This window comes from Nelumbo lutea, chromosome 1, assembly GCF_056320005.1.
Source record: "Nelumbo lutea isolate HS-2025 chromosome 1, American lotus-T2T, whole genome shotgun sequence".
NCBI classification, from domain to species: Eukaryota; Viridiplantae; Streptophyta; class Magnoliopsida; order Proteales; family Nelumbonaceae; genus Nelumbo; species Nelumbo lutea.
In genome coordinates, this window is record NC_142684.1 from 214,785,896 (window position 1) to 214,798,737 (window position 12,842).

Here is a 12,842-nt window from a genome sequence, read left to right on the forward strand (position 1 = left end):
TGCAGCAAGCCACACTTGGCCCTTGTACCAAATGGATGTTAAAAATGCCTTCCTGAATGGGGACTTGCAGGAAGAGGTTTACATGCAGTTGCCTCCTGGATACTATGATACAGAGACAGGTAAGAAGGTCTACCGGCTCAATAAGGCATTGTATGGTTTGAAGCAGTCACCTAGAGCTTGGTTCGACAGATTCAGACTAGCTCTTGAGAAGTTTGGTTATGTACAGGCCCAGTCAGATCATACACTGTTCATCATGAGGGTGGAGTCTTCACTGACATTACTTGCAGTATATGTTGATGATATTGTGGTGACAGGAAATGATAGCCATGAGATTGAGTCCCACAAACAGCTCCTTCATCAAGAGTTTGAGGTGAAAGATCTAGGTCCACTACGGTATTTTTTGGGTATTGAGGTTGCTAGATCTAAACAGGGGATCTTTGTCTCACAGAGTAAATATGTTTTAGATCTGTTGGCTGAAACTGGAAAGCTGGGTGTCAAACCTGCAGATACACCCATTGAACAGAACCACAGGATTAGTGCAGAGAGTGGAGAGCTGCTTGAAGGCAGAGTTATGTTCTAGCGGTTAGTGGGAAATCTCCTATATTTGTGCCTCACTTGGCCAGATATCAGTTATGCAGTTAGTGTTGTCAGTCAGTACATGCATTCTCCTAGAACCACGCACCTTCTAGCAGCAGAAAGAATACTAGCATACTTGAAGAGATGCCTGGGTAGAGGTATATTGTTCAAGAACAGTAACCACATGAAGGTGGAGGTCTATACAGATGCCGATTGGGCTGGGAGTTTTGATGACAGACGGTCTACCTCACGATATTGTGCCCTTGTGGGAGGAAACCTTGTCTCCTTGAGAAGTAAGAAGCGGAGTGTTGTCTCCCGGTCGAGTGCTGAAGCAGAATACAGGTCCATGGCCAACGGAGTGGCTGAAATCCTATGGCTAAGATCTCTACTTGAGGAGTTGGGTATTGAGTATGAGAAGCCTCTGATGCTGTATTGTGATAATCAAGCAGCCATTAATATAGCACATAATCCAGTACAGCATGACAGAACCAAACACATTGAAGTTGACCGGCATTTTGTACGAGAGAGGGTTTCATCTCAAGAAGTGTGCCTCCCTTACATCACTACCAGTATGCAACTAGCAGATATCCTCACTAAAGCCGTATCAAGAAAGAAGCTAGAAGCGGATCTATCCAAGTTGGGAATGATAAACATTTACTCCCAACTTGAGGGGGAGTGTAGAGAAACTGATGTGGCCCCACACTGTGGGGCCACTCTGTCCATAGGGTAGAATGTACCTAGTCTATTTGTTATGTTTCTCTGTTATTCTAGTTCTGTTATTCTAGTTGTTATTTACTTTTCAGTTTTATATTGTTAAGTGTTATGATGTAAACACCAAGGGCAAATGTGTCCTTTCCTGTAACTAGCATAACATATAAATATTAAGTTGAAGTGGCGGCGGCAGATGTGTTAGAATCTGTCCCTCCTTTCAGCAACTTGTGTTCTCTTGCTTTTCTTCTATATTCTCCTTTTCTCTCATCTTCTCTTCTGTTTTACAAACCTAAAACCTTTTAGGATTCAAGACTGATTACAGTCTTGATCTTCTACACGCCTCACACCTCTAGGTAGTGGAACACCTTGTGCAATGCCTCTGTGTTTTAAAACATTGGCTTTTAGAAGTATATTATTGGGTAGTAATCAGTATGGTAATGCACTATTTTGAGTCTTGACAAGTCATCATACGCTCTCATCCCTACTACAGATGGTGTGAATCACTGGATCTAATCTGGACAACATATTGCTTTGCTCAATGGGCACAAATTCAACCTGACCCATTATCGATGAGGACATGATAAATTTGGAACCCTGTTCTGTAATTAGTAATGTTTAGAATCCTTGTCTGTTCTGTGGGAATCTAATTTTTGGCAAATCCTTTTCTGAGAATGTGATGGGCTGTGGGGCCACTAGTTGGCCAATCATCTTCAGAACCTGTTCTTTAATTGGTAATGTTTTGAAGCCTTGTCTGTTCTGTGGGAATTTAACTTTTTGCATATCCTTTTTCTGAGAATGTGATAGGCCATGCATACTTGATCTGTTTTCACAGAAGATTTGGAGGTGATTTCTCAGGCTTCATCATTAGACAATGTTTCTTGCAAGTTGAAATATAGATCCTATCATGCCATTGATTTTAGTGTTGGTTAGATTTTCCATAGAAGACGTGGATAATAAGGTGTTGGAGTTAGTGGCGGAATGACTCTGGAGGTGATCGTGCATCTATTAATCTTATATTTAAGGTAGACAAGAAGGTTGATCTGAAGAGAGTAGTTGATAAAGAAATTGGAGTTGAAAATAAGTTAGGATCGTTTTTCTTAGGAAGTAAGGAACATACTAGAGAAGTATTAATGGTAGTGGGATTAGAAGAGGAGAGAATGAAAAGCCTTAAACTACATTGGTGAGTAGTCCCTCCTTTAGGCATTAACTAGGTAGGTGAGAAATATCATAAGGAGGTGGAAAAGGAAAGAGGTTGGGATTTTTTGATTGGGTTGGTAGGCAGGTTGAAGTAGTATTGGTTTGGATTTTGCTAGCTATATTGTGCCAGGTTTTTGGGTTGGTGTAGTCTTGTGATGTTATTAGGTAGTTGGTAGGGGGAGAGGAGGTAGGTTTTAATTGTGCATTGGTTAGTTTTTTTGGCTTTGTTGTAAGGTGTAAGCATAGTTTTCAAGGCGTTTAGGTGATTCTGGGCGACACTAGGGTGCCTAGTCGGGCACCTAGGCAATAAATTATTATTTTTTTTTATGAATTAGGCGTTTTCAAGACGTCTATACTCCTTTTCTGGAGTATAGGTTGATCTTGGGGCATTGAATGATCCACTCTTCCTGTCCATGATTTGATTTGCATCAAGAAACTTTCTACTTGGGGTTTCATCTCCCACCTTAAAGAATTAGAGCAGGATGGGCAAAATGGAGGGGTGCATCTGGACTTATATGTGATAGGTGAATACCACTTAGATTAAAAGGAAATTTCCTTAAAACGGTTGTAAGGCCAGGTGTGTTGTATGGAGCAGAGTGTTGGGTGTTCAAGAAACATGTCCAAAACATGAATGTGGCAGAAATGCAAATGCTAAGATGAATGAGTGGAAAAACTAGAAAGGATAGGATTATGAATGAAGTTATCCATAGGAACCTAGGAGTAGCTCCAATAGGTTATAAAATGAGAGAGTTATTTGTCACACATTGAAGGGGCTAGAAGAGCTTGTGGTAGACCAAAAAGGACATGAGTAGTAGTAGTAAGAAATGATTTAAGCACTAATAATTTAACAGTGGATATTTGTTTAAATAGAACGGACTAGCGAAACAGGATTCATGTAGCCAACCCCATATAGTTGGGATAATGCATGGATGATGATGGTGCTGATTTAAATATGTGGGTCTGGCTTGAAGGCCCGGGCCAGTGGCCGGGCTTAAATGAGCACCTCTAGCTAAGAGTTTGTTACACTATTTTAGGTACCTTATTTTGAGTCCATGGGAATTTTTCTGGCCTTTGTTGCTGATTTCTTATTTCCTAGATGCAGCAAAAATAATTCATACAAGAAAGGTCAACTTATTATAGATTTCAGTCTTCTATATATATCTACTATAGTCCTTTCTTGTGGTTCCTTTTGTTCTTGTTCATTCATTCTTTCTTATGTTTGTTTCTGTTTTTTCTTTGTCAGGCTACTCCAGATATGGCTGTTACTCTTCTTGAAATTGCAAGAATTTTTGCTACAAAAGTTCCAGGAAAGATCGATGCTGATGTTTTGCAACTTCTGTGGAAAGTAGGTTTACATTTTTCATATCTCAGATAATGTCGTGCATTGAGTATTTCACTTGATGTTTGTGTGTGTGTGTGTGTCTGTGTATCACCATTTAGCTCTGCTAAAGCTTCAACAGAAACAGAAGAATCTGCCTTAGAAGCTACTGAATTAACAGCTAGACAAAAACCAAACTTTCCCTAACAACAGCACAGGTTGCAGACAGAGCAGATCTACCTACAAAAGCTCCACTACATTGATCTTTGACTATCCAAAAGTTGGAGGAGTCCACTGAGAATTCAAATCTGCACCAGCTTCAGAACGGAGCAGTGTCGGTGATGATGAAGCTACTTGACCCCAATATTCCTTGGCTATCTTCAAAGCCCTGTCAATGCCCAAATAGGGATCTAGAATTATTGAACGAAGACAAAAGAAAAGAGGTCACATTGGGGGTTCTCTTGGTCTCTCTTCCTAATTGTACCCGGTGTTTTAAAAGGTGTGTCTAGGCAATTAAACGAGGTGCATTATGAGTTTATGACGCATGTGCTTCACCTGAACCCAAGCAGTGCCCCTTTCAAAAGGCACGTGCTTGGTGTGCCTTGTGCCTCAGCTTAGGTGCCTCAACTCAGGTGCACACCTTTTTAAATTACCATTTATTGCTGTTTGTATGATAATAAAGGTCTATTGCACACCTAAAGCCTTAGTTCTTGCAAATGAGATCTCAGACATAAAAATTTCCATTAAGGAAGCAACAAAAATACAACTAATATCTGAGTCCTAATCCTAAAATAGAATGAACTGCAACAGAAATCACAAAAACAGTCTTTTATATATATGTTAAATTATATGTATGGACCAAAGTTTCGGTTTTGGGAGCTACCCCATACCCCGACATGGACTTGTTTAGGCTTTTCCCAAGGACCTTTACAGAGGCGGAGGGCCGATTTCCTAGGATTAGGAATTGAATATGTTTGACATCACATTAGCTACTTGAAGTAATGCAACAAGGATATAAATATTGGAAATTTCACATGCTTGAATTGTTGAATGCTTGAAGCACTTTGGTAAATCCACATATGTTTGCTTTGACTGCTACAATTTCACTTTGAATATGTTATGTTTATGTTTCTTAATTCGAGTCAGTAGTCTTGTTAAAACATTTAATTTCTTTTAAAATCCAAGTTTATATTTTTTTATGTACTATTCTGTTTTAACTTGGGTGGTATAAAGCCCCAGCGCTTTGCACTTTTAGAACACTGATTGTACCCTGATTCCTGTTCCTATTATGATTAAATTTACGATGTATTTATTTTGTTTTATTCCTACTTATTAAAACCCCATGTTCCTAGAACATCAGTCCACAGATTTGGTTTTGCATTCCATCCCCCTCTAGTTTCATCACCAAATGCTATGCTTTTAGCCAACAACATACACCAGTGAGATGTCCTGAATATGTTTACCAAATGCAATTCTTTCATGACTATTGCAATTAGGTCTTAAAATATAAATCTGATTAAAATTTCAATATCATAAAAAAATGGAATAGCCAAACTTTAAACTTTGTTCTCAACAATTAAGATGTTGGAATCTGGAGTTGCATGTAAAATGAACTAGTTACTATAAAGTAAGTTGTTCCTTGTGAATCTAAGATCTTCATATTAGCTTCGTGAGCATTAAGTTTGCTGACCACGAACATAGGAAGTGGAATGATTAACTATTTAATATTTTGAATTAACAACAGACAGCTAAAAGTCAGATTAGCTTGGGGGATGAATTTTAAGGCAAGGTGTGAAGTGTTTTCACATGATTCAGTGATGCCACTTGGGTCTGATATTGGCTTTGCCAGGTTTGTAGTCTTACTAGGCCTAGAGTCTGGAACATTTTGTTCGAGTCTTGTCTAGGCAAGTCAGTCTCCTAAATGTCTTTTCCATGATGATTCAATTTTGTTTAACCTTTAAGGTGTCTCATATCCTTATGAAAACTTTATTTTGCTTCAAATTTGTTGTTATTTATTTGGAAGATAACTTGGGAAGTACCATATACTGATATCATTATTTATTTTATTTGTCTATTTATTTTTGAAACTGTAAGGTAAAGTACTTCATTAAAATCCAAACAAGATACAAAAATCACCCCGGTATAATGTGATTCTGTACAAGAGATAACCCAAGTGATCCATATATTAATATCATTATCAGAATGCAAGGAAGCAATGTTAAGACCTGCATTTCCTTTTGATCATGGTGCAACATATTTGACCTGTTAATGATGGTATAGAATGTATTGCGTTTTGTTTTTTTGTAAATCTCATCTATATTCCTTTTCTAGACATGCCTTGTTGGAGCTGGACCAGGTGGAAAACACACAGCTTTAGAAGCAGTGACAATAGTTCTTGATCTACCACCACCACAGCCTGGGTCAATGTCAGGACTTACTTCCATAGATATGGTATCTGCATCTGATCCGAAATCGGCTCTGGCGTTACAGAGATTAGTGCAAGCAGCTGTAAGTATGATATTTTTATTTGTTATTTAATTAATAGAATCTCTGGGGAGGTAGTATCACATGCCTCCTCCAAGGCTGATTGTACTTCCCCCTTTTTTCTTTTTAATAAAATTGCTTAATCATTAAAAAAAAGAAGAGTCTCTAGCATTTTATATGGTTCCTTGGAGATATGAAGACAACATACATTTTTGTTATCGAAGAAGCTAATCAATCTTTATCTCTGATTGATTACATTTTCAGGTATGGTTCCTTGGAGAAAATGCTAATTATGCTGCATCTGAATATGCTTGGGAATCTGCTACTCCTCCTGGTACTGCATTAATGATGCTAGATGCAGACAAAATGGTGGCTGCTGCCAGTTCTCGGAATCCTACCTTAGCAGGGGCATTAACTCGGCTCCAGAGGTGTGCTTTCAGTGGGAGCTGGGAGGTATATTTTTCCATCCATATGCTCTTTAATGAAAGTGTGAATGTTATATGCACATAATTATCCTATGAACTTGTCTAATTTATTTTGCATCTCTTTGACAAAAGAAATAAGACAAAAAAAATCTCTCTAATTTCTTAATCATTCTTTCCACCATTCCTTTGAGAAGAAAAATTGAAATGAAGGTGTCTTCTATTTAACATACAACCCATGCATGCAAACAATCCCCAAATTCCTCTCTTTAAGGACACACACACCCACTCCAGCACAAGAGCTTTACCGATTGAAAAGATAGCCCAAGGCTTTATATATATCATTTGTCTCTGTAGTATAACATGTACTAATATAATTCCTGAATTCACTACTGATTAAAGTCTTACCACCACCACCACCATCACCAACTTTGTCATTGTTATTATCTTTTAAAGTTCATCAATTATTTATTGTCTTATTGGATTGGAAGTTGGTATGCAACAATGTTACTGTTTCTTCCATTCTATGGCTGGCTTCTCTAGGTTCGCATCATTGCTGCTCAAGCTCTAACTACAATGGCAATCAGGTCTGGCGAGCCTTTTAGGCTACAGATTTATGAATTCTTACATGCTCTATCATTAGGTGGAGTGCAATCTCAATTCTCAGATATGCGTCTTAGTAATGGAGAAGATCAAGGGGCCAGCGGAACTGGCCTCGGTTCCCTGATAAGTCCTATGTTGAAGGTTCTTGATGAAATGTACAAAGCACAAGATGACCTGATCAAGTAAGAGCTGAGATGTACAACTTATTTTTATGTCAGCATTTATTTTAGTTTTGATGATTTCAACCTAACAAATGCTTTGTTGGAATGTGGATTCATTATGGTTTGGCTCTGACATGTTTTTATATGTTGATATTCAGAGAAATAAGAAATCATGACAATGCAAAGAAGGAATGGACAGATGAGGAACTTAAGAAATTATATGAGACTCATGAGAAGCTACTTGATCAAGTTTCATTGTTTTGTTATGTTCCGAGAGCAAAATACTTACCTCTGGGGCCAATAAGGTGCTTTTGATCTTTGAAGCGCATCATGTCCTTGCATTTCCAATAGCACTGGCACCTATTGCACTACTTTATTGACCTTCTTAAGTAGATATTACCTTTTAATAGGCAATAGAACAATTCTGCTGTACTATTGGTTAGGGATCTGTTTTCTTATTGTACTTCTAATGATTTAACCCTGTAAACCAGAAATAACAAAGAAGAAAGAATAGAACAGGAGAGAAAGGAAGATTGGGGGGAGAAAGTTTACACTCCCACTTGACTTCCAACTTCTTAATTCTTATATATTAGTTACTTTTTAAGAATAGGGTCAGGGACTATGCATTTAAACTAAAGGGAAAAGACCACACTCCCTCTCTAGTAGAAGACAAAACCACCCTCATAACAATTAGACTATGTATTTCAACACTCTCCCTCAAGCTGATGAGCATATTTCATATAATCACATCTTGCAACAAATAAAGCCAATTAAGGACAATTCAAGGTTTTTGTAACTAAATCAGCTAATTTATTCTCAGATTTGACATACAAAGTAAAAATATCCTTTCCAAGCATCTTCTTGGGAATAAAATGATAGTCAACTTCAATGTGCTTGGTCCTTTCATGAAACACTGGTTAGATAAAATGTGAATAGCAACTTGTCATCACAATATGAACTCATAGGTAGTCACTGGTATGCCCAACTATTGTTAGAAAGGTTTTGAGCTATGTAAGCTCACATGTGGTATGTGCAAAAAACATGAACTATTTTAATTTTGTAGACTTTTCCATGGATAAGTCCAGGAGTCTGTTTTCTCATCTTGCTGAGTTTGACTCTTGAACAACCCCCAACCAGTATCAAGGAAGTTCGAACTACTATCTTTGGTTCCATACTATTCCACAACTATGTTCTGATTCATACATCTTGTATTCACTCTGAATAGTTAGATGTTTTAGATTAGGTTTATTTACAGTTAGTTACTTGGATTTTCATTTCACCATCAATAAATCTTCAAACAATTTAATCCATTAAGGATACTCACCTCCATTCAATTTGATAAAAGTCATTTGAACAGGAAAGAAAAAACAGATGAAAGCATCATGGGGGCCTTTTTACCTATAGGAAAATCTGTGTAGGAAAGTTTTACCTATAGGAAGGGTTCTATCTTGAAAATTTATGGATGGCAATGTTCACCTCTATAGGCAAATTTATGCATGAGAAAATTTACCTATATTTTTTTATTAGTAAAATTTTACCTATAGGTTTCCTTTGATATGGTTGCTGGACATTCACAGATAGGTTTTCAGAGGATGTAGATTCTATCATGAAACTGCTTCACAAATAGGTTTTCAGACATCAACAACACTTTCAACTAGAGGGCCACTCCATGAGCACATTACACCACAATCACAGAAAAAAGAGAAAAATTAAGGAATCCTAGGGTTCAATAAGCAGAAGGTCTGATTTATATTGACACCTATACATTCCAATTTGCTTGGATCTTAACTGAAGTGAGTGAAGAGGTGGAAGAAAGCAGGTCAATTAAATCTGATGGGAAAATTTACCTATATTTATTTATTAGTAAAAGTTTACCTATAGGTTTCCTTTGATATGGTTGCTGGACAGTTGCAAATAGGTTTTCAGAGGATGTAGATTCTATCATGAAACTGCTTCACAAATAGGTTTTCAGACATCAACAACACTTTCAACTAGAGGGAAACTCCATGTGCACATTACACCACAATCACAGAAAAAGGAGAAAAATTAAGGAACCCTATGGTTCAATAAGCAGTAGATCTGATTTGTATTGACCCCTATACAGTCCAATTTGCTTGGATCTTGACTGAAGTGAGTGAAGAGGTGGAAGAAAGCAGGTCAATTAAATCTGATGCTCTGATACCATGTACTTTAATGATCTAATTCTAACCTGTAAGCCAGAAATAATAAAGGAAGAAAGAGAGACCACAAGAAAATAAAAGTGAGGAAACAAAGATACTGCAAGAGAATCAAGTCGAAGTTGAACTCCTTTGATGCTAATCACTTCTTAAATAGGAATATAGGACGACAAACTTAAAATAAATAAGACCACACTGCCCCTCCTTAATAAACTTCTTAGTGAAACACGTTTATTTTAGAGGAAGGTAAAGTATTAAAAATAAGGCAATGTGCTTCAACAGTTGTCACTGTTACATATCTCTTCAAAATTTTGCTTATTTTCTAAATTTAAATTGTTTTCAAGTTTTTTATTACTGCTTTTTTCATCAAAGAATTTCTTTTGTGCTGTGATGATTTCTTCACTCTTATTTCTTTTTCCACTCATCCCTGTTTCTGACCCCAGTATGTTATTTTCTGAATTCTTATAACAGTGCAAAACTTATAGACATCTATCGTACCCGACACAATATAAGTGCATCAACCGGTTTGAATGATCCAGCTGTTGCTACAGGGATTTCTGACCTTGTTTATGAATCTAAGAGAACACCTGCTGAGCCTGATACACTTGATGATGACCTTGTAAATGCATGGGCTGCAAATCTAGGTGATGATAGCTTGTGGAGCAATAATGCAACAGCAATGAATAGGGTGAGAAATTTGATTTGTATGGTATATAATCTTGGTTCTTTTTGTGTGTATGTGTTTGTGAGTGTATTTAGTTTAATATTATACTAGAGAATAACCCTCCATACTAAGCACAGGGCCAATATTTTCTTTTCTTTTTTACTTATGTATTCTAATAAATTTTGTTTAGCACCCTTTTTCTATGTTGTAAATTTAGGTTATTATTTTATTTGATTTTTTATGTATAGATTTGTTATTTTAACTTTAGAGATTAAATCAAGTTTTATTCTAAATAATATCCCCACTTTATGGATCCTACATCACTTGAAATGAGTTTTTATTTTTTTCTTTTTAGTGGAGGTAAGTACCATTTGAGTGGGTAGACAAATGGCTGAGGAAGGAATAACCACTTTTGAGATGCTCTTTCTTGAGAAAATAAGGTGCCACTTGTCTGAGGGAGAAGGTCTCTAAAATTCTCCTAACCGTAATGTACATAGCATGTATTTTGTCCTGCTGGATCTGCCACTTAACAGCTTCAAGATTCCAACCATCTATCTTAATAAAAAATGCATTACTATTTTATTGGCTGTTTTAAAATTGTTGGGGTACCAAAATTTATCTACTTCCACCTATAGTAAATCTTGTGGGTGTAGCCCACCTAATATTGTTTCCAACTGATCATCCCTCCTAATGTGCTTCCCATGTATCATAGTTTGGAGGATGGGTTCCTATCTTTCACCTCAAGGAAAGATAAAAATATTCGTGTTGCTAGTTCTGATTCTATTGTTATGAATTATTCTATTCGATATTTGACATCTACTTTATGTTGGATAATGAACGACACATATTCCCCTGGCATTGTTTTCCTCATATTTCCTTTAGGCTATGCTTGGTTTAAAGGAAAAAGTGGGGAAAGGAAGGGAAAGGTAGGGAAACCTTTACAAACCCTGTATGGATTTTCCTACCTTTCCTTTCCTTTTCCTACTTTTTCTTTCAAACCAAACACAACCTTAGAGACTAATCATCAGTCCGGCTCCACTTGTTGTCAGGTTAATGAGTTTCTTGCTGGTGCGGGAACGGATGCTCCAGATGTTGAAGAGGAGAACATTACATATAGGCCTTCTGTTGGTTATGACGATATGTGGGCAAAGACACTTCTAGAAGCTTCAGAACCAGAGGTATGGACATTGCCCAACCTCTCTTGATTAGGAGAGGAAGACAGCAGGAACACAGAATGCTGAACAGTATCTCTGGAAGGTAGCTCAGGAAAATAACCTACATTTAATTTTACAGGAAGATGATGCAAAGTCATCTGGGACATCTTCTCCTGAGTCAACAGGATCTGTTGAGACTTCCATATCATCCCATTTTGGTGGTATGAGCTACCCATCCTTGTTCAGTTCACGACCATCGGGCTATGGATCTTCAAAAACATCGGTATTAAATCACAAACACCATACATATATCTAATACCTCCTCTTCATGATCATCATTTTGCACCAATGTTTCTATATCTATATTCAAAAATATCTCTATTTTTCACAAATTGTGGTTTTTGGACTATGAAATTGCTGAAGATCTTTATTGTTTCAACACAATTTACATGGTATTATTTATTTAATTTATAAATAGTGGCACATGGAACAAGGCTTTTACAGAGTATGCAGCCATCTTTTATTGATCAATCAATAAAGTTTTTTCCCAACTGGGTTTGGGTGCATAAATCCCTTTCCACCATTCCACCATATTTAAGGTTATCTCTTCCTCAACAGACAAGAAGAGGAAGGAGGAATTTTTGAAAATTATTACAGACCTGGACTCAAAGAAGGAAGGTGAATACCTGGAGGATGATCTTAGAAGGAAGAGGGTGATGGAAAAGAAAGAGTATGACTCACTAGTGTTCCAAGAAGAGGTGAGGTGGCGGCAAAAGTCAAGAGGCACTTGGTTAAAACTTCGGGATAATAACTGCTTTCTTTCATAAAATAGCTAATGCCAGAAGAAGGGTTAACTCAATTAAGAAGCTGCAGGTTGATGGGAGGCTGGTAGAAGATGAGAGAGATTGAGCGAGCTATTGTGAGCTACTACAGGCAACTGTATAAGGATCCTTGTCATTTCAGACCTAAGTTAGATGGTATCAACTTCGCAGTGCTATTGCTAACAGAACAACAGGTGACTACTGAGCTAGAAAAGCCATTTTCAAAGCAGGAGGTCAAGAAGGCTATTGATAAAATGGAAGGGGAGAAGGCACCTGGTCTAGATGGCTTCACAATATTATTCTATAAGAAACTTTGGGGTTTAATCAAATCAAACTTGCTCAAGTCCTAGAAGAATTTCTTAATTCAGCAGCATTGGAGTACTAGGAGTGATGGACTCTATCTCCGTCTACCAAGGAGCTTTTGTCCACAATAAACATATACATGTGCAGTGTGCAAAGGCATTTGTAAAGCTTTTGATAAGCTTTCTAAAGGCTTAAAACCCAAAGCGGGGGATGGGAGGACGTTGTACTTTTGCATGGACCCTTGGTGTGGG

At 37.3% G+C, this 12,842-nt stretch overlaps 1 protein-coding gene across 1 annotated transcript in view; it reads left to right on the top strand.

Annotated features, from left to right (window-relative positions):
• The window catches only part of LOC148880909 (uncharacterized), a 121,663-nt gene that overhangs the window by 103,979 nt on the left and 4,842 nt on the right, over positions 1-12,842 (top strand). Inside the window, exons 15-22 of the mRNA XM_088962987.1 lie at positions 3,728-3,829; positions 6,134-6,310; positions 6,551-6,739; positions 7,252-7,493; positions 7,631-7,777; positions 10,121-10,337; positions 11,363-11,491; positions 11,607-11,750. Of these exons, the coding sequence (XP_088819113.1) occupies positions 3,728-3,829; positions 6,134-6,310; positions 6,551-6,739; positions 7,252-7,493; positions 7,631-7,777; positions 10,121-10,337; positions 11,363-11,491; positions 11,607-11,750 (1,347 nt within the window). The remainder of the gene's footprint in view (positions 1-3,727; positions 3,830-6,133; positions 6,311-6,550; positions 6,740-7,251; positions 7,494-7,630; positions 7,778-10,120; positions 10,338-11,362; positions 11,492-11,606; positions 11,751-12,842) is intronic.